General features: G+C 40.8%; 2 protein-coding genes across 3 annotated transcripts; one reads left to right on the top strand and one right to left on the bottom strand.

The window, feature by feature from the left end:
* Window positions 1-77: 77 nt before the first annotated feature.
* On the bottom strand, window positions 78-3,124 carry LOC116222173 (volume-regulated anion channel subunit LRRC8B-like). The gene is made up of 2 exons (XM_031575415.2): window positions 843-3,124; window positions 78-729 (listed from the first exon to the last, which is right to left on the bottom strand). The coding sequence occupies exons 1-2, from the start codon at window positions 2,931-2,933 to the stop codon at window positions 358-360; spliced, it is 2,463 nt and encodes an 820-aa protein (XP_031431275.1). The 5' UTR covers window positions 2,934-3,124; the 3' UTR covers window positions 78-357.
* Window positions 3,125-6,139: 3,015 nt separating this feature from the next.
* Window positions 6,140-16,759, top strand: LOC105910864 (kynurenine--oxoglutarate transaminase 3). 2 transcript variants are annotated; one of them, XM_012839630.3, is made up of 14 exons: window positions 6,140-6,285; window positions 7,074-7,165; window positions 7,870-7,934; window positions 8,028-8,172; window positions 9,718-9,867; window positions 10,308-10,394; window positions 10,501-10,626; window positions 10,987-11,107; window positions 12,209-12,285; window positions 14,427-14,516; window positions 14,824-15,010; window positions 15,301-15,374; window positions 15,601-15,687; window positions 16,197-16,759. In XM_012839630.3, the coding sequence occupies exons 2-14, from the start codon at window positions 7,076-7,078 to the stop codon at window positions 16,248-16,250; spliced, it is 1,353 nt and encodes a 450-aa protein (XP_012695084.1). In that variant the 5' UTR covers window positions 6,140-6,285; window positions 7,074-7,075; the 3' UTR covers window positions 16,251-16,759. The 2 variants fall into 2 exon arrangements, with proteins under 2 accessions (XP_012695084.1, XP_012695085.1); XM_012839631.3 differs by lacking the exon at window positions 6,140-6,285 and adding an exon at window positions 6,310-6,676.
* Window positions 16,760-17,992: the final 1,233 nt, after the last annotated feature.

Below are 17,992 nucleotides of genomic sequence, written 5' to 3'. Positions count from 1 at the left end.
TGCTTGTAAATATAGGCTGTAAGGAGAGCTCATACCCGTATAACACAATTGACTAACATATTGCAAAATCTTGGTAGAACTTTAGGTATATCATTCATATGATTAAGGTTAAATACCTTGAGTCAAAATAATAGAATCAATTCCGACCAACTGGGTTAAAATAATTCTTGATAATATCTAGAATGGCACCTATGTCCATTTCAAACTTTTGCACCTCTTTTTCACTCATTCCACACCACTTCTTAATCCTGGTTTTAATGATTTGAATTGAACAATTACATACAACAGTCATTGAATGTATTCATTAACCAACACACAGAAACATATTGCTTACAAACCAGATCTTCTTCAGACCTATCACACAGAGTATGTCAGTCCACTGTCTCCATGTCCTGTGTTACAGATAACCAAGTTACAGTTGGCGTTGACACCTACATCGGATTCAGAAGCCTTGAGGGAGTGCTCCTTTTCAGGCCTCTGGAAACCTTCCTTCATGCTGGGAGGCAGGGAGTTAAACAGGCCCTCCTCAACCAGGAGTCCCCCAGGCCGGAGACACAGGCAGTCCTCCAGCTCAGCAGGTAGGCTTTCCAGCTGGTTTCCCCGTAGATCTAACAGGGATAAGTTGGTGAGCTCACTCACCTGTGATGGAATAATGGATAGACTGTTGTGGTCCAGCAAAAGAGATAGAAGCGTTCTGCAGTGAAACATTTCTTCTGGTATAACATCAATCTACATGAAAGTGGAAGGGAAAAGGGTGCTGATGTTTGTTTGCCTACTACATATGCATACATTTTATGTTCACAAGGCTTAAAAATTCTGATTTGAATGAATAGATCACTTACATTGTTGTTGGAGATGTTCAGATACTGCAGTCTCTTCAGGTCCTCTATTCCATGGGGAATGACAGTCAGGGAGTTGTGACTTAGGTCTAGATAATACAATCTTGTGCACAAGAACAGCTGAGAGGGGATGGTTTTGACGTGATTGTGACCGAGGTGCAGTTGCTCCAACGATTCCAAAACGCCAATGTGCACGGGGATGTAAGTGATGCTGTTGTGCTTCATCTTAAGTGTAAAAAGCCTGGGAAGGTGCTGGAAACTCAGAACCTCTTCTATAGTTTTGAGGTCGTTTCCCTCCAGATCTATCTCCTGAAGGTTGGTTAGGCTAAAGATGGAGCTCGGAATGCGCTGAAGGTCGCAGTGAATGAGCTTTAGGCAGGTTAGGTTCTGCATTGTTTTTAAACTCTGAAGGGCCGAGAGCTGTGTGCCCTCATTGTCCACGATAAGTGTTTGCAGTGAGGTCAGTGAGCCTGCGATCACCTTGGGCATCATCGAGACGCTGCATTTGAGGAAGAGAACCTTTAAATTCTTCAGCTTTGGGAGGCTGTTCACAAAGGCTGAGTTCTCTTCTGAGAACAGATTACCATAGAGGTAGAGTTCTGCCAAGTTCCACAGGTTTAAGATCCAGGTTGGTGCTTTCTGAACTTCAGTGAACTTTAGTTTCAAGATCTTCAGGTTCTGTGAGAGGAAGGAGAGGGCCATAGAATCTACGGTGGCTGTGGTATGGTCTAACCAGAGCTCTGTCAGATAAGTCAGCTGGGTGAGTTTCTTGGGGAACCTAGCCTCTGGGATCAGTTGCAGCTTCAGCACCTCCAAGTCGTGGAGCTCAAATACAGCATCCGGGATTCCACTGAGCAGCATGAGGTGGAGCTCCAACTGGTCCTTTGTGTTCCTCACCACTTTCTGGTGCAGCTTCTCTAGGGGCCATAAGTTGTTCAGGTTTAGCTGCCTCAGCTTTTTCTCACTAACCTCAGACAGGAAGACAGAGAACCTTTTGGAGAAGAGGGGGTTGTACTGGTCAAGCAGATGGAGAATGAATGCAAAGTCATTCTTAACATCAGGGATATCACTGTAGATGCTCTCTTCCCGTACCGAATCGAATGAGTAGTGGCGCAGTGAATTCCGGATCATCCACCAGAAGCTGTAGAAGCATGCCAGACTGTACAAAATTATCATCATTGTGTAGACTAGGGAAAGTAGCCAGAAAATGGTAGCTAGTGAGTGAACACAACGGAACATATGATAGGGTATAACTGCTCTCAGGTCCACTGTACAGTCCACCTCAAATGTGAAGTATGAGGCAGCGCGAGGAATGTATACCAGCCACACTGCCAGAACCACCATTTTCGCAACAATCTGCTTCATGTAAAGGTGGTAAATAATGTCTGTGTCTTCAACATGTACCTTCAACTTCTTGACCTTCTCAAATATGGCTTTAGCCTGCTCTCCTTCTTTTTTGTCTAGAACACTGATCGGCTCCATCCCAATAGGCTTCCTGTCTTCACTGGTGGTGGACACCTTCTCCACAGGCTCGATTATACTTGCAGAGGGCTGGGCACCCCCACCCTGCTCCACCACAGTCTCAGAGAGTGCACGCGTGGTCCATGGTGAGTCACAACACTTGTGGAGGATTGAGACAAAGTGCATGAGTCTGGCGCTAGTGCTGGGGTACTTGAACCAGAAGTTGCTGATTATCACTAGGACCAGGGTCTGGAGCATGACCACATAAGGAAAGAACTTAGCAAACCAGTGGAGCTGATGTTCGTAACACACTGCATCTATGTAGGAATACTGCTGTAGGTCGAGCCTGAAGACCCCAGGGGGGGATGGTGGGATATAAAACTTGGGAATGCTGGAATTAAATGTAGTAAATGTTTGTTTGGAATTATACGCATTTTCACAGATGCCGTCTGAGGTCATCTGACAGGTTACACATATGAATCTACGGAGAGTGACCTGAAGAGTGCACCCCAGTGTGGCCATCATGAGCATCATGATCGAGAGATAGTGACAGAACACATCCCACCAAGGTTGCAGCACACGATAGAGGGACTGGCCATTGGTCAAGTCCTTGAGCTCACCCTCTGAGAGCATTGTACTGACCTGAGGAGAAGCAAAGAAATAAGATAGTGAGCAGTTACAAATTTATGCCCCTCATAAACACACCTACTATGTGTAAACATGTTGGCTTATTTACTCACTAGATGAAGAGTGAGTTACATTTAAAGTGCAGAGTTCATATTAACAAGTGAAAGCCTTTCTATGATCTCTGAAAATGTCCTTCAAGGCAAAGCAAATGTGTGTCAGTACATTGTTTTAAACATCATGTTTTAAATAAATAAACTATACACGTTAGTCAGAGCACAAAAATGCAAGCAAGGCCCCCAATTAAACCCCTGAACTTGAAGCGCAATGCATGAATTGCACACACAGGGTATAAATCAGGAAACAATTAGATTGAGCCTGAGACTGTTCAAATAGTCTGACAAAAATGATCCCACCATCTTTTTCTAATTTAATGTGATTTAGGGATAAACCTGGGCTAAAGGCATCTTATTCATTCAATTTGCATTACTGAAGTGGACAAGAATCTGAAACTACAGTATTTGACACGAATAAAATATTGCAATGTGGTACTGAATGTTTTATGGAAATTAAATTATAGCATAAGATGATGTTGAATAACTCATGATTAGTATACACAGCTCCTATCTCAGTCTTATAGTCAACGTTTAATTTGGTCTGATTTTGCTGAACTGATTTGATAGAATACTGTGAATACTGTGGGAAACTGTTGCTATGTGCTTACTCTGAGATGTGCATTCAGTCAATTAACCAACAATACATGAATAAAAAAAATTAGGCCTATATTTTGTGACAGAAAAACACTGTTTTCTCATATACATCTTATTGATGATCATTAGGCTAAATAATCTTTCTTTGTTACACTGAGTGGATTGCATCAACTGTGAATGAGAGCGAATAGTAAGTGCAGATTGAGGCCAGTAGGCCTGCAGGCCCCATCAAAACAAGTAAATAACACATCTACAAACCCTTACATTTATAAGCTGGCACTATTAAGCCATAATTGTTCAATATTTATCAAAATATAAAGTGTTAATGAGAAAGAAACTACCGAAGGGGACAGGAAAATGTTCTTAATCTTCTTGAGACCAAAGACAAGAACAAGACAGAGAAAAGCCCAAGGCTCCTCATTGTGCTCATCTCTGCCTGCTCTCTGTGGAATCTGTTTTTCCCTCTCTTCCAATTCAGAGCTGACTTCAAGCCCAAGGAGAGTGGCAAAGAGAGCGCAGAATAAAAAAATAAAGCATTATAAATTCACTTTAATTTGGTTAATTAGACCCAAAAGGGCTTTACTGCTGAGATAATCTAAGAAAACTCATCCTTCAGGATTCATATTTAATGCGTTACTGAGGTCATAAATAAATCAGGAGCGTCGTGAACTCTGCAAATGAGAACCATTAATTAAAAGTTGGCCATTTAACTTAGTAATAACTTTTAACAGGGGAAATATATGGATTATCAATATAAATTGAGTGAAATTATTCGGCTAAACGGGATGTTAATCATGAGCCGTTGAAATTCTGCAAATCAGTGTCGTTAGTTTCAAAATTAGGCAAAAATCTCTATCTTTCAGTTCAGTTCAACTGCAGTTGTACATCCCAGCATCTCACTATCAAGGCAAACGAGACTGACCAATACTATTTTTTTGCTGTTTTAATCCACATGCTTTTGGAATGCTATTAAACCAGGAAAGTGGTGACAAATAGGCGATAGCAACTTGTGTACTTAACCTCTTGAATTTATTGAACAGCAAATTAAAGGTTGTGTTTGCTTAGTGTTAACAGTCTACACCTCCCCAGCACTCTGAAATACAATACATTTTAATCAAATTATCACATTTCTCAATTTTTCAGCTTTGGCCTCCAATAGCGCTTTTGCAAGGGGATGTCTGCCATGACATAATTTGCTAAATATAAACAAGTTTAATCGCATTTTAAATTTGATACAAACAGTGGACTTATCTGTCCAGGGGGATAAATCCAAATTTCCTCATATAATCATTTTTAGGGCCAAACATCCGAAAAACATTACAGACATGTCATGTCACAGAACATCTGAGTGGGATAGTCTGGGGCAATTAATTTCATTTAAATACAACAGTGACACTTCCATTCAAGTCTCTGATTAAACGATTTGTTCCATGGTAAAAATAAAACAATAAATAAAATGTGAATTAGTTGAGCCAAAAAGTGTTTGTTGAGCCAGCTGAGGCCAGGATGGTAAACCTGGGCAATTTGTTTGCTTTTGTGAGGTAAGCTATGCTGTTACAACTACAGTATACACCACAAACTGAGGTCGTTTGAAACGGCAAGCATTAGAAAAATCCTGTTATAGAATTTCTCTCCACCCCTCCCTCCCTCATTGCTAGCATTAGCAAGGGAAAGGAACACTTCTGTAATTTAGGCTATGTATTAGCAGTACTACCAATGGACAACATTAATATAGAAAACATGTTACATATTATAGTGTGAAGATTAAGGACCACTTGTTAACAATTTAGAAAGTCTTAAGTTTACATAATTCATCTAGGAGCACACTTAGATGTAAACAGCTAGCCAGGATTAACGTTAGTTCAACAGCTAAAGATGCAACAGTTATCTTAAACTTCGAGGACATCTTACCTCACACTGAATGGATACGTCAGTCTTTCTCAGTAACTTTTACAAAAAAAATGTAACTTAGCTTTAGACCAAGTTACCCTTTACGGTTTCAAACAGGTGAAAAAGATGGACTTGTCTTGGTTAGAATTAAACTTTACCTAAAAATACCCCCGAATTAGGTTTCAGTTGTCTGCAACGATTCGGATTAGACACACATTTGGATTAAATCATGGTTTGGGCGGAGGGTAGGGCCTACGGGTAAAATTAACGTTAATACAAATTACAGTTGGACAAACCCTAGGGCCACTCGCTCCATCCTAGTGTTAAACAAAATTCTGTATTTGTTTTCATCTTGTATTTGGCGCCACCTGCCGTAACCATAGACAGTAAAGACCGTAATGTATGGCAGCAAAATGGTTGGGAGATGTGCACCATAGCCATATATATGTTTATGATGTGCACTGCCAGACAAAACACTGACTGGCCTATCCATCATTGTATTAAACGACTTGCACCCAGTCGTAACATTGAACGACTTTGACCGAAAAGTAGCAGTCTTTCTGTTGAGGACACACAATCGTTGTCTGATATGTGCGTTTTTTCCTAAGATTTACGGTTAGCGTGCGTCTGACGAAGCTGAGTGCTGCTTTCTCTTTCCGGGTTGGGAATCGGATGTGCACGTGGGACGTGCGTCTTCTGGATTCCACAACATCCTAGTTAACAACTAGAAGTTATCTGATTCAACAATAATATTGTTAAATGTAAGTAAATAGTCTCTTTTGTGAGCGGAACGGTTTTCAGACGGTGGAGGGTCCGTCAGAGAGTTGCTTGGTGCACTCATACCAACACAATAAAACAGTAGGATGGGCTTTGAGAGAGCAGGAAGGGCTAAAGACTTTAAATGTTTTTTTGCAGTGTTACAGAAGTTTCAGTATCCCGGCTCCAGATCATACTCAGATGTACCTTCTTTTTCAATAAATAGCAAAAAATAACGGTATTTATTTTGAGGTGATGAAAGTGGATAAAACAATTAGTCTAACATGATTGGCTAACCAAAGGGGCGGGAGTATAAGTACGTCGTGTGGACTCTTTCCAAACATCACGCTTGCTGCCTGCATTCGATTGGCACTCATTCAGTTTTGCAGGTTGCAGGTAACTGTTATAAACATAAGCTGTTCTCAAATGTCTGGGATTGCAGTTTCGCGAATGAATGCATCGGATAAATGTGTCTGTTATTGTGATGCTTTGTGGAAGGACAGGTTACTAATGGAGGTTATTAAAGATATTAAATAAGGTTTGGACTGTTACTTGTAGCTAACGTTAGCCGGCATTAGCGAGTCATTCTTACTGAAAATGCACAGTGAATAGTTATGTACAAAAATATTTAAATGATTTTGCATGACATTCGACTTACAAACGTCTGACTTGACAACAGACTTGAAGTATTTGCGTCCTGAAAGCCTGATGTAGCAAGTAGATGTTTGTTTCACCCCAAGGAACCGGTATTAAGAATAGTTTATCTCAATGTTTTCTACATTTTTTTCGACAGATATGAACATCACACACCTCGCATGTCGATGCTACCTCTCTGCTTGTCCAATATTCAGAGTTAACCCTGCCAGACTCCTCTCATCCACACAAGTAAGTCAATATCTGGATCTGACCTTGCCTCTATATCAGAGGAGGCTTCTCTAAGACTACAGGTTAAACAGTGTTTCACCAAAAGGGAAAACAAAACAAAAAATTACAACAATGAGGTTTTTTTTCTTGCTTTTAAACATAGAAATGTTGATATCCATAAAAAGACCTATTTAGACATGAGCTGTTTTCCTGAATTTAACTACTAGTCTGTGAAACAGCGCCAACCTCACCTGAGGTGAAAAGATGAACTTCAGTGAAGCAATGTTTCACTACCATAGATATTGTGGGCCATTACTTTTAGTGTAATTCTAAATCACATTTGACGGCTAGTCACCCCTAGTTAGCAGATGTGCTCTCCTGTTATGATGACGTCTTGGCTTCCCATTTATTAAAAAATAACGTTAACGTTTTTGTGATCTGATTGAGGAAGTTGCTACTACCATTCAAGAAGAAATTAAAAAGTAGATAGACACAGTACCATTTTCCCACCAGCACCACCAACATTTCATGCAAAGCGCAACTATCCATAATTGTGCAATATGTGGAAATGTATTTTTATGGAGAAGGAAATGGCATAACTGATATTTGAAGCTTGTGTGGCGGTGGTCTCTTGTTTAGGCTCTATAGAGTCTATATACTACCTACGTGACCTTATTGTTTTGTATTTCTTTAATTAGAGACTGATTCGTGTCTTATTTGTGTAGGTGACCATGGCATCCTCCAGGCATAAACATGCCAAGAGAATTGAGGGTCTGGACAAGAATGTGTGGTAAGCATGAACTAGCATGTACCTTTGTTGCCTTATTACAGAAGATGATTTCACCTTTGACACAAAACTGTGTTTGACTTAAACATTATGCAGGGTTGCCTTCACATCCGTGGCAGCAGACCCGACCATCGTCAACCTTGGACAGGGCTACCCTGATATTCCACCTCCCTCATATGTCAAAGAAGGGCTTGCCCAGGCAGCAGCTGTGGACAGACTGAACCAGTACACAAGAGGCTTTGTAAGATTACTCTTAAAGTTCTTCCTATACAGATAGCACCCCTTTGTATGACAGTACTTGACTGAATGTCTTCTCATTATTTTTTAAAGCTACATGATGTAAAACCTGCTGAATTAAGTAAGTGGTAGCCATAGCTGTCCACCAAAGTATCTGCTTCATGTCTCCATTCCTGTTGTGTCCAATGTTGTACTTCTCTGCCTCTTACATGTTGAAGCCCTGACCCTAAGGGTGTTTTTCTCTAACATCCTGTTCGGAATAGGGACACTGGAGTATTACATTTCAATTTTGGCGAATTTGGATAGTGAGGCGAGCTGAAGGCTCTCACACACAGAATACAGGTTCCTCGTATAGTTGTAGGAACGGAAAAGGTTACAGTAAGCAGAAAGGGGGGAGGGGGGGGGGGGGGGGCACTTGGGGGAAATGGTACTAGCTGGTGAAAGGTGTACAGGCAGACAGGAAGGCCTGGTAACAACAGTGTTCAACCATTCACAATAAACAGTACAATGCTAATATTACTGAAATTCTGCTCCCAAAATTTTCATCATCACAACATTTTTGTATATGTATGTATATATACAGACGTGGACAAAATTGTTGGTACCCTTCATTTAAAGAAGGAAAAACCCACAATTGTCACTGAAATAACTTGAAACTGACAAGCTCCAGTTTTGTCTCGTCTGTCCAAAGGACATTCTCCCAGAAGCCCTGTGGCTTTTCAATATGCATTCCAGTTTCGCTTTTATATGATTTGCTTTCAACAGTGGTGTCCTCCTCGGTCGACTTTGGCTCAAACAGCGACTGATGGTGCGATCTGGCACTGATGTACCTTGACCTTGGAGTTCACCTCTAATCTCTTTGGAAGTTGTTCTGGGCACTTTGGTTACCATTTGTATTATCCGTCTCTTCAATTTGTCATCAATTTTCCTCTTGCAGCCACGTCCAGGGAGGTTGGCTACAGTCCCCTGGACCTTAAACTTCTGAATAATATGTGCAACTGTTGTCACAGGAATATCAAGCTGCTTGGAGATGGTGTTATAGCCTTTACCGTTAACATGCTTGTCTATAATTTTCTTTCTAATCTCCTGAGACAACTCTGTCCTTAGCTTTCTGTGGTCCATGTTCAGTGTGGTACACACCATGATACCAAACACCACAGGGACTACTTTTCACCCTTTAAATAGGCAGACTGACTGATTACAAGTTTGAAGAAGCCTGTAATGCTAATTAGAGGACACACCTTAGTTTAACATGTCTCTATGGTCAAATTGTTTTAAATCTTTTCTAGGGGTACCATCATTTTTGTCCAGGCCAGTTTAATTCGTTTATTTTTTTTAATTATTCTGTTGAACCACAATTCAAAAGCAATGTCTGATTTTCATTAGTTCATTTTCAGTATTTTTTTGTATTTATTATTACTTTTGTCAGTTTCAAGTTATTTCAGTGACCATTGTGGCTTTTTCTTCCTTTAACGGAAGGGTACCAACAATTGTATCCACGTCTGTATGTGTAACTTCACTGCTTTCATCTTTTTGACTGTGTAAACAGGGTCATCCGTCTTTGGTGAAGGCCCTGTCGCAAGTGTATGGGAAAGTGTACGATCGGCAGATTGATCCCCTTAAAGAGATCCTGGTCACAGTTGGGGGTTACGGTTCCCTATTCAGTTGCATGCAGGCTCTGGTAGAGGAGAAGGATGAGGTAGGACCAGGTCTTTATTCATTTTCCAAAATAATTTAGCTGTGAACTAAGTGTCATTTCAGTTCCTTAGTCAAGGTGGAGCTACTCTTGATCTCAAGCAGAGAGATACTGTATGCAGTAAGACAGCATCTGCAGGATATTCTCTCAAAGCTAAAATAAGCAGTTCTTTCCAACTATAACCAGACTTGTCTACTGTAAGAGGTGGTGATGCCTATGTCCTGAAAGTTTCATGATTGATTAATTAATTAACACAACTGCATCATGTTGCGTACACTAAGTACAGACAGCAGGAGAATCCTAGAGATATTATTTGTTTTATTTTGTCATTTCAGAGCATCGCTAATAGTCACTAGAATATAATGAGTAGTTTAAGTAAAAAATTAGTCTGCAGGAATTTGTTTATCGAAATGCACAAACTCACATGATTTCCCTCTCTTCAGGTCATCATTATTGAGCCTTTTTTTGATTGCTATGTTCCAATGGTACGAATGGCAGGAGCAAAGCCAGTATTGATCCCCCTCAGACTGGTAGGTGTGTCTCATGAATGAACTTCCTCAGCTCTGTCAAATGCACTCAACCCTCAGCAAGAGTCTCTGAATTGACATTCTCTGACCTGGCTGTTTCCATACGCAGAAGCCTGGCAAGAAAGGAGACATCACCAGTGCAGACTGGGTTCTGGATCAGGATGAACTTGCCAGCAAATTCAACTCAAACACGAAGGCCATTATCATCAACACGCCAAACAATCCCATAGGCAAGGTGAGGATATGTCAACTGGGATGTGAATAGATAGGTTGGATAGATCTGCAGGCACCTTTAAGGACTTATTTGCTTTGCAAAATACAGTATTAGCCCATTATAGGACGTATTACTAAAGCAAGATTAAATTAATCTTTTTTGCCGGTCTTTGCTATCCAATTCACTTTTGGAATTTTATCCAATACTATGTACTTTACATATTCCCCAAATCTTTCATATCCTTTGTTTCTATAAGGCCTCTACTTTCACATTTCAAGTGTCATTTTGGCATTAGTCTGGGCCCTCAGGCAGCCCCCTGTTCTCTGGTGACTCAGCTGACCGACACATGTTTGACTGACAATGCACCACCCCCTCTGCCAGATTTTCAGCAGAGCTGAACTCCAGGCCATCGCAGACCTTTGCATCAAACACGACACCCTGTGCTTCAGCGACGAGGTGTACGAGTGGCTCATCTACAAAGGCCACGAGCATATCAAAATAGGTACTGGCTGGATTCATTTGCTAGTATGTGTGAGAAGCATTTGTATTACCTCTGGAGAGGGGAAGGGATTTCTGCAGGCTTGAACCATTACCCTCTTGGCATTTATATTCAATATTGCTACATTGTCACAATGTCAACTTGTGTCACTAGTGTAAATGTAAGGCATGTAATGAACTTGTCTTTAAAACCTAATTACAGTGCATGAAATGCCCTGTTTTGTTATTCCTTCGTTTCTTATACTTCTTCTTATTCTTTGTACCAACTTCTGCGATTAATTCAGCTCGAACCGCTTAACGTAGAAACTTTGTTCAAACTTTGTCGCGTAGGTCTTGTAAACGACACTTATGCTATGTATTTTTCATTTTTCTGAACTTTATACTTTTTAAGATATTAAAGAAAAACTTATACAAAATTTCCCATTGACTTAGATTGGGCCATTATGACATCATACAGTAATAGGGTAATTAAACTGGCTTGCACCTGTGCTTCACTGACACCTGCACCAAGGTTCCAAGGCTCCTCTTCTCTCTGTCCCTCTCCATTCAACTGTATAACTAGGGATATTAAGAGACACCTTCCATACTCTAATTTGTTTTCTCTTTCCTTTCTTCTTTCCTTCTTCCACTCTTCTTTCCTTCTTCCAATCTTTTTTCCTTCTTTCACTCTTCTTCCTTTCTTCTTTCCTTTCTTCTTTACTTCTTCTACTCTTCTTTCCTTTCTTCACTCTTCTTTCTTTTCTTCTTTCACTCTTCCACTCTTCTTTCACTCTTCTTTCTTTTCTTCTTTCCTTCTTTCCTTTCTTCACTCTTCTTTCTTTTCTTCTTTCCTTCTTCCACTCTTCTTTCCTTCTTTTACTCTTCTTTCCTTTCTTCTTTGCTTCTTCACTCTTCTTTCTTTTCTTCTTCCTTTCTTAACTTTTGCATTTCATGCTCTGGTATTTCCTTCAGGAAATGCATTTTCTAGTTAATTATTAAATGCTTTAAATTCCGTTCACTAGGCAGAGTTACATAAATTTAGTTTGTTTAGTTACATAAAATTCATCCTTACATGCATACACATGCAAGGCCACACTGTTATACTTACTGTGGTTTGCTTTGTCAGCCACTCTGCCGGGTATGTGGGACCGGACGGTGACCATCAGCAGTGCGGGGAAGACCTTCAGTGTGACTGGCTGGAAGGTGCGTATCAGCTGTGTAGGTGCAATGGGTACCAGCCTCACATGGTTACCAGAATAATGTAGGTATCTTACCTTGTGAGCGGACGCCGAATAAATGTGACTGCAATTGTTCATAAATAGTAATACTGTCTTCACGAGGGCAACCAAGATAACATTGGCACTATCCTGACAACAGCACCAATAATATGTTGGTGATCTCACCTGATTGGACAGGCATCAACCATTCAACACAACAGCAGATTAATTAGGTTGAACACTTGGGGGCGCCACACAAACTGTAGTGTCCATTACAGTGGTCAAAATCCGCCACAACAGGACTTTTGTGGTCCAGTTCAGGGGGCGTAGATAAGGTGACATCAGGCTACAGTTACAGTTTGATTGGAGGAGAGGCTGACTGTTTACATAGTTACGCAAGTTCCTGATTAAAAACAAACACAATGGACGAATTCCAGGTGTACCAACAGCTGCCTCCTCCTTTTCATTTACCTTCTAACAAGTAGACAGGAATTGCTTGGTTTCCTTTTGATTTATGGGACCATTTGTGACAATGTATAGAGAATCTCTTACGTAATACAAATTATTTACTTGTTTGCCCTATGACTATATCAGGGATTAAAGTATTCCGGCACCGTGCCGGATTTCCGGCATGCGGTGTTTGGCTGCGGACATTTTTTTTTGTATTTATTTATTTTTTAAACACGTCTCGATATCATCACCATCACTTTCGAGTTTATGAGTTCGTCTGCCAAATGAAATGAAAGGAGCACAACTCTCCCGCTCTCAAAATAACATTATTAGCCAATCAGAAGTAGATTGAGGCGGGTTCTGGGAAAATGTGCTTCAAACACCGACTTTTCTCTATCGCTCTGCCTAGCGTAGATGCCCGAGTAGAGAGACATCACACCAAAGGAGAGTAGGATGGAAAGTAAGTTCATGAAAATAAATGGCGCTGGGCATGGATAGAAGAGATGGGAAGGGAAGGACAGTAAGCCTTTTGGTAGCTGGTGTAAGAAGTTAAGAGAAGCAGGTGCTTGCTTCTGCACTTTGTGCTCGAGAAAGCTAATATATGCAACTAGCTCTCCAACACACAACGCCTTTACCGGGAGCAACATCCACAGCTGATGTACCGGCATCAATAACTGACCGTGTGTGTGACGTGTGTTTGACTAAACTGTCAATATCCAATCGGCATGCCGCTATTTTAACACACACGGCATAACACCAGAGTTTAAAAGACGTATTTCGGAAAAGCTAAAGAAAAACGGCATGTTTTCCTTAAATGTCGACGAAGCCACCAACAAGTACATGGACAAAGTCCGGTTTTGTATTTATTTCCCAACATTAAAGTTACCAGTTCTTGTAACATTTTAATGTTTTGTTTTATTTATTTTATTGATAAATTAAATAAAGTAATTATGGAAATGTTGCAATATAAAACTACATTATTATCTACAGTCTACTGTTGCACTTTAAGTAAATCGCTGTCCTTTTTCATATATCCTCAATGAAATGGTTGCAAATCAAATCTTCTTCCACTGACATACCCTTATAACATGTCACCTTGTGATTGTAGGTCATCTTGTAACCTTTCAAGGACAAAGCTTAGCAGCAAAACTTGATATCAAAAGAAATCGTGAATGCTACATGTGTTAGTACCATATTGTAGTGAGGTGGCGTACTATTGCTGACCTTTCTTGGGATTGCAGTTTCAAAAGTCTCACCATAATCTGCAATCATTCATTTCTAAATGTTTGTTTGTTTGTTTTGTTTTTTTGACCCTGCGAATGTGTCCATGCCACGGGACACGACACCCCCCCCCCCCCCACACACACACCCAAACACCCAAAAAAGTTCAGGTGTAGGATAATTTTTGCTTTAACCCCTGCTATATGCACCTCATAAACTCATTTCCTGAAGTGGCAGGACAGTTACATACAGGGCACTAATGTACATTTAATGTCTTGTAAATCTTTAGGGATATTTTGGGTTAGTCTCATGCTAATTCCCTGAATTTATTTGAAGTATATTTTGAAAGGAGGAATTTAAACCAGAACAGATTTTCCTTCCTGTCTGCCCAGCATCCCTAGTCTTTCATAGGAATGGGTTAAAGTGGATGCTATTTCTATTCCTGTTCTCCTGCAGCTTGGCTGGTCCATTGGCCCAGAACACCTGATCAAGCACCTGCAAACTGTCATGCAGAACACCTTGTACACCTGTCCCACTCCACTACAGGCAAGTACATAATGGGTTATCCCATGGCTTACACTTTCTTTTTTGAGGTTCAGTTAGGTTGTATGTCTTGTAGGAATAATTAATAATGTTTCATGTTAAAGCAGCGCTAAGGAGTTTTGGTCTTGTTTTTCAAGCCTTATTAAATACAAAATCATTTTTGTCAAACAAACTCTGCCTCTGAGATTTGGCCAGACCCGCCCGCACACGGCGACTCAGCTCGGACCCGTTACAATGTTCATCAAAAGTTAGCGGTCACATTTAGACGTGCATGTCCTGACACCCGCGCTGCCCTTGTTCTCTCCTGTAGGAGGCAGTAGCACAGGGCCTGATGATAGACTACCAGCGCATGGGCCAGCCCGACTGCTACTTCTCCTCGCTGGCTGATGAGCTGGAGGGGAAGAGGGACCGCCTGGCCGGTATCCTGCGCTCCATCGGCATGACCCCTGTGGTTCCAGAAGGCGGCTACTTCATGATCGTGGACGTGACCGCGCTCAGTGAGCTGCTTTTTAGACCTCATTTCTGAAATACGCAACTGTAGGGTTTTGATTTTTTTATGTGTTCACATATAGTGTTTCTTTTGTGTAAAATATGAATAAAATCACTCATTCATGTTTTGAGCTATGATGTTTTAACAACTGTCCTGATATAGTTTTTGAATTTGAGCGATGCTGGGGAAGATTCCAAACTATATTAGTAAGCCACCACCCAACAAGTCAGATGTTGATGTAAGTGATGTAGCTATGACGACTGTAACCACTCCCACTTTCCCTGTGTTCACCTCAAGATCAGGACCTGTCGCACATGGGGGGCGATGAGGCATACGACTACAAGTTTGTCAAGTGGATGATCAAAGAGAAGGTAAGAGGCAGCGAAAACAGCCATTCGAGTTTTTAGCTTGTTTCAGTTCACAAGCCACACCCAAACACTCCATTGTCATCAGTCTTACACTCAGCAGCTACTGTAACAGTGAAGTAATCCCTGAGAAGACATTGAGCAGAGACACAGGCCAGGCTATCACCCCTGGAGCATGTCAGTGTGTAACTATTTCTGTCCTCTGTTTTGTCAACCCTCCCCCACCCCCCAGAAACTGGCAGCCATTCCAGTAACTGCCTTCTGTGGAGATGACTCCATAAAGCAGTTTGAGAAATATATACGCTTGTGCTTCATCAAGGTAACGGATTCTTGACAAATCTCTTAACATTTCTTCATAAATCTGCATAAAGAAGGTGACAATGTGACTGAATTGTCTTCATCGTAGGCCTTGAAACCTACCATCTGGCCTGGTCTGATGTCCAGACATCCTCAAATAAGAATGTCAAATGTAATTCCACTACTGGGTTCTTTGTTCTCCAGTGTATCTCATCTGTTCAGTTCTAAAGCCGCTGATTGAGCTGGAAAGATGATCTAAAAATATCATAGTGATCAAATAAATAGGTTCTGTCATTTAATGAAAATTCTTTGAGCTCTCCAAGGTTCTTCAATCAGCTACGACAAACTTCAGCGCAGGCTGACTATTAGACATTTAAGAAAGCTCCGAAACAGCTGGCCATCCCTACTTGCTGTGGTCTTCTGGGATTTAGCAAGAAATGTTCACATGATTTGTATGCAACAGGTTATTTACAGGTTGTCTATTTTAAGTTAGTCTTCTAACGTTTGCGCATTGTTACATGTCCACTGCAGCAAGACAGCACATTGGATGCAGCAGAAGCCATCCTGAGAAGCTGGAACAAGTAGATGCCATGCTGGGAAGGTCCATGACTGACAATCTACTGCGTTCACACAGCGTGTTGACTTGACCTGAATTGGATTATGTTTGCAAAGTGACCCAGATCTGATCTTTTCTGTGTAATGTGAACAGTACACAATATTTTTTTTTTCATGTCAAATCAGGGCCACTTTAGAATGAGGAATGGAGCATTAAAACCTGCAGTGTGAACATAGCATTAGTCTTTCTTAAGACTATAAGTGTTTGCATTCATCTTTAACACAACACGTGGAGTTCAACAAAGTATTGGCCACATATTTATAGTGCATACGTGAATCAAACTTGAATCAAGGCCTTAGACACTCACAAAATGTAGTTTTATATTCTCTCTCTCTCTCGTCATTAATGAAGATTTTATTGAATATTTTCTGGTGTGTAAGACTTGATGTAGCAACATAGTGGCTGGTTTTGCTGAAGATGTGAATGAAAATGGTTGTTAATTTAATTTCAAATATTAAAATTTTGTTCTTTCAAAACACTAAAATGTCTCCTAACTTTGAATACTAACTTGGGATTTTGAATAAATACCTGTGTGCTATCTCTGTGTTTCCCTGGTTTCTTGAGCTCAAGAACCACCACTGTGGTAACAGCCATTAACTGGTTCCACCGCTTGATCCGGATCCGCTCCAAACTTGAATGGGTTCTTCCTTGGCCAATGCTGCACCCCTCCACCAAGGTTTATGAAAATCAGCCTGGTAGTTTTGGTATAATTCTGCTGACAGACAAACACAAAAACAAACACTAACGAAAATATAACCTTGGCGGAGGTAATAATGTAAACACACACACTTTATGAGGGTAAAACGGCAAGCTTATGGATGTGGGGTTAACTGGAGCCCTGGGCTAATGGCTTGGCTTCTGGTTTGACTGCTCTATAAGTGCTCATATTTGTCACAGTGACTCAAATAGAGATATTCCATCTATGCAAAAATTGGAGGGAGGTTAGTAAAAATGTCAATTGCATTGTGATAGTATATACTTTTGAAGAATATGGTGTAAAAATAGTTTAAATGAACGAGTTAAAATAAAATGTTTTCTCTGATGATAATATTATAGTATGCTCATGGTGATTGTAAGTGAACTTAGTATAACAATGTAAGTAAGTATAAAGATGGTTGGTCATGTTGGTGTTCAGTTTAAAGCAAGACATCTGCCACTAGATGGAAGCATACTCTATCAAATTAAGTGGTCTTCAAAGGCTTGTTTATCACCTTGTTGATGTCTAAGTTTGGCAATTTGCCCTTTCAGGTTGTGTTTGATCTCCAAGGTAGAAACACTGACTTTGGGAATGGGAAAGCAATATTTTGGCCTCCTGAAAATTGCAGCCATTTTCTAAATAATATTTAACAGGATTCTTAATCCTCCACTGTGTGTGATGAAATATGCGAAAGATAAAGGAAGAAAAGGTTGAATTTGGTCGGGGGCATCATTGGGTTAACTGCACTTTCCTCAGGACCGCACCAGTATATCAATTCAAGGGGACTTGACACCTAGTCTGGCCAATGCCACTCCAACTTGTAAGCAGTGAAAACTGGGAATGTTGAGTGCTTTAGAAAGAGGGGGGGGGGGGGGGGGCTATTATCAGCCCTGAATTAGACTCATTTCAGATGCCCTGTTTATTCCTCCTCTCTGTTTTTATCTCTCTGGTGCCCACTATTTGGACCCTGTGGCCCCTCCTCTTTCTCTCTCTCCCTGTCTTCCTGCCGCCGGA

This window comes from Clupea harengus, chromosome 10, assembly GCF_900700415.2.
Source record: "Clupea harengus chromosome 10, Ch_v2.0.2, whole genome shotgun sequence".
NCBI classification, from domain to species: Eukaryota; Metazoa; Chordata; class Actinopteri; order Clupeiformes; family Clupeidae; genus Clupea; species Clupea harengus.
The sequence above is the reverse complement of the archived record's forward strand: the minus strand, read 5'-3'. Positions and strand labels throughout refer to the sequence as shown.

Excerpts from the sequence above, each read along its gene's own strand:
- LOC116222173 (XM_031575415.2), bottom strand. The coding sequence starts at position 2,933 with ATGCTCTCAGAGGGTGAGCTCAAGGACTTGACCAATGGCCAGTCCCTC. Across the intron at positions 730-842 it reads TGAACATCTCCAACAACAAT|ATTGATGTTATACCAGAAGA; the intron begins GTAAGTGATCTA and ends ACTTTCATGTAG.
- LOC105910864 (XM_012839630.3), top strand. The coding sequence starts at position 7,076 with ATGAACATCACACACCTCGCATGTCGATGCTACCTCTCTGCTTGTCCA. Across the intron at positions 10,627-10,986 it reads CAAACAATCCCATAGGCAAG|ATTTTCAGCAGAGCTGAACT; the intron begins GTGAGGATATGT and ends CCCCTCTGCCAG. Across the intron at positions 11,108-12,208 it reads CCACGAGCATATCAAAATAG|CCACTCTGCCGGGTATGTGG; the intron begins GTACTGGCTGGA and ends TTGCTTTGTCAG.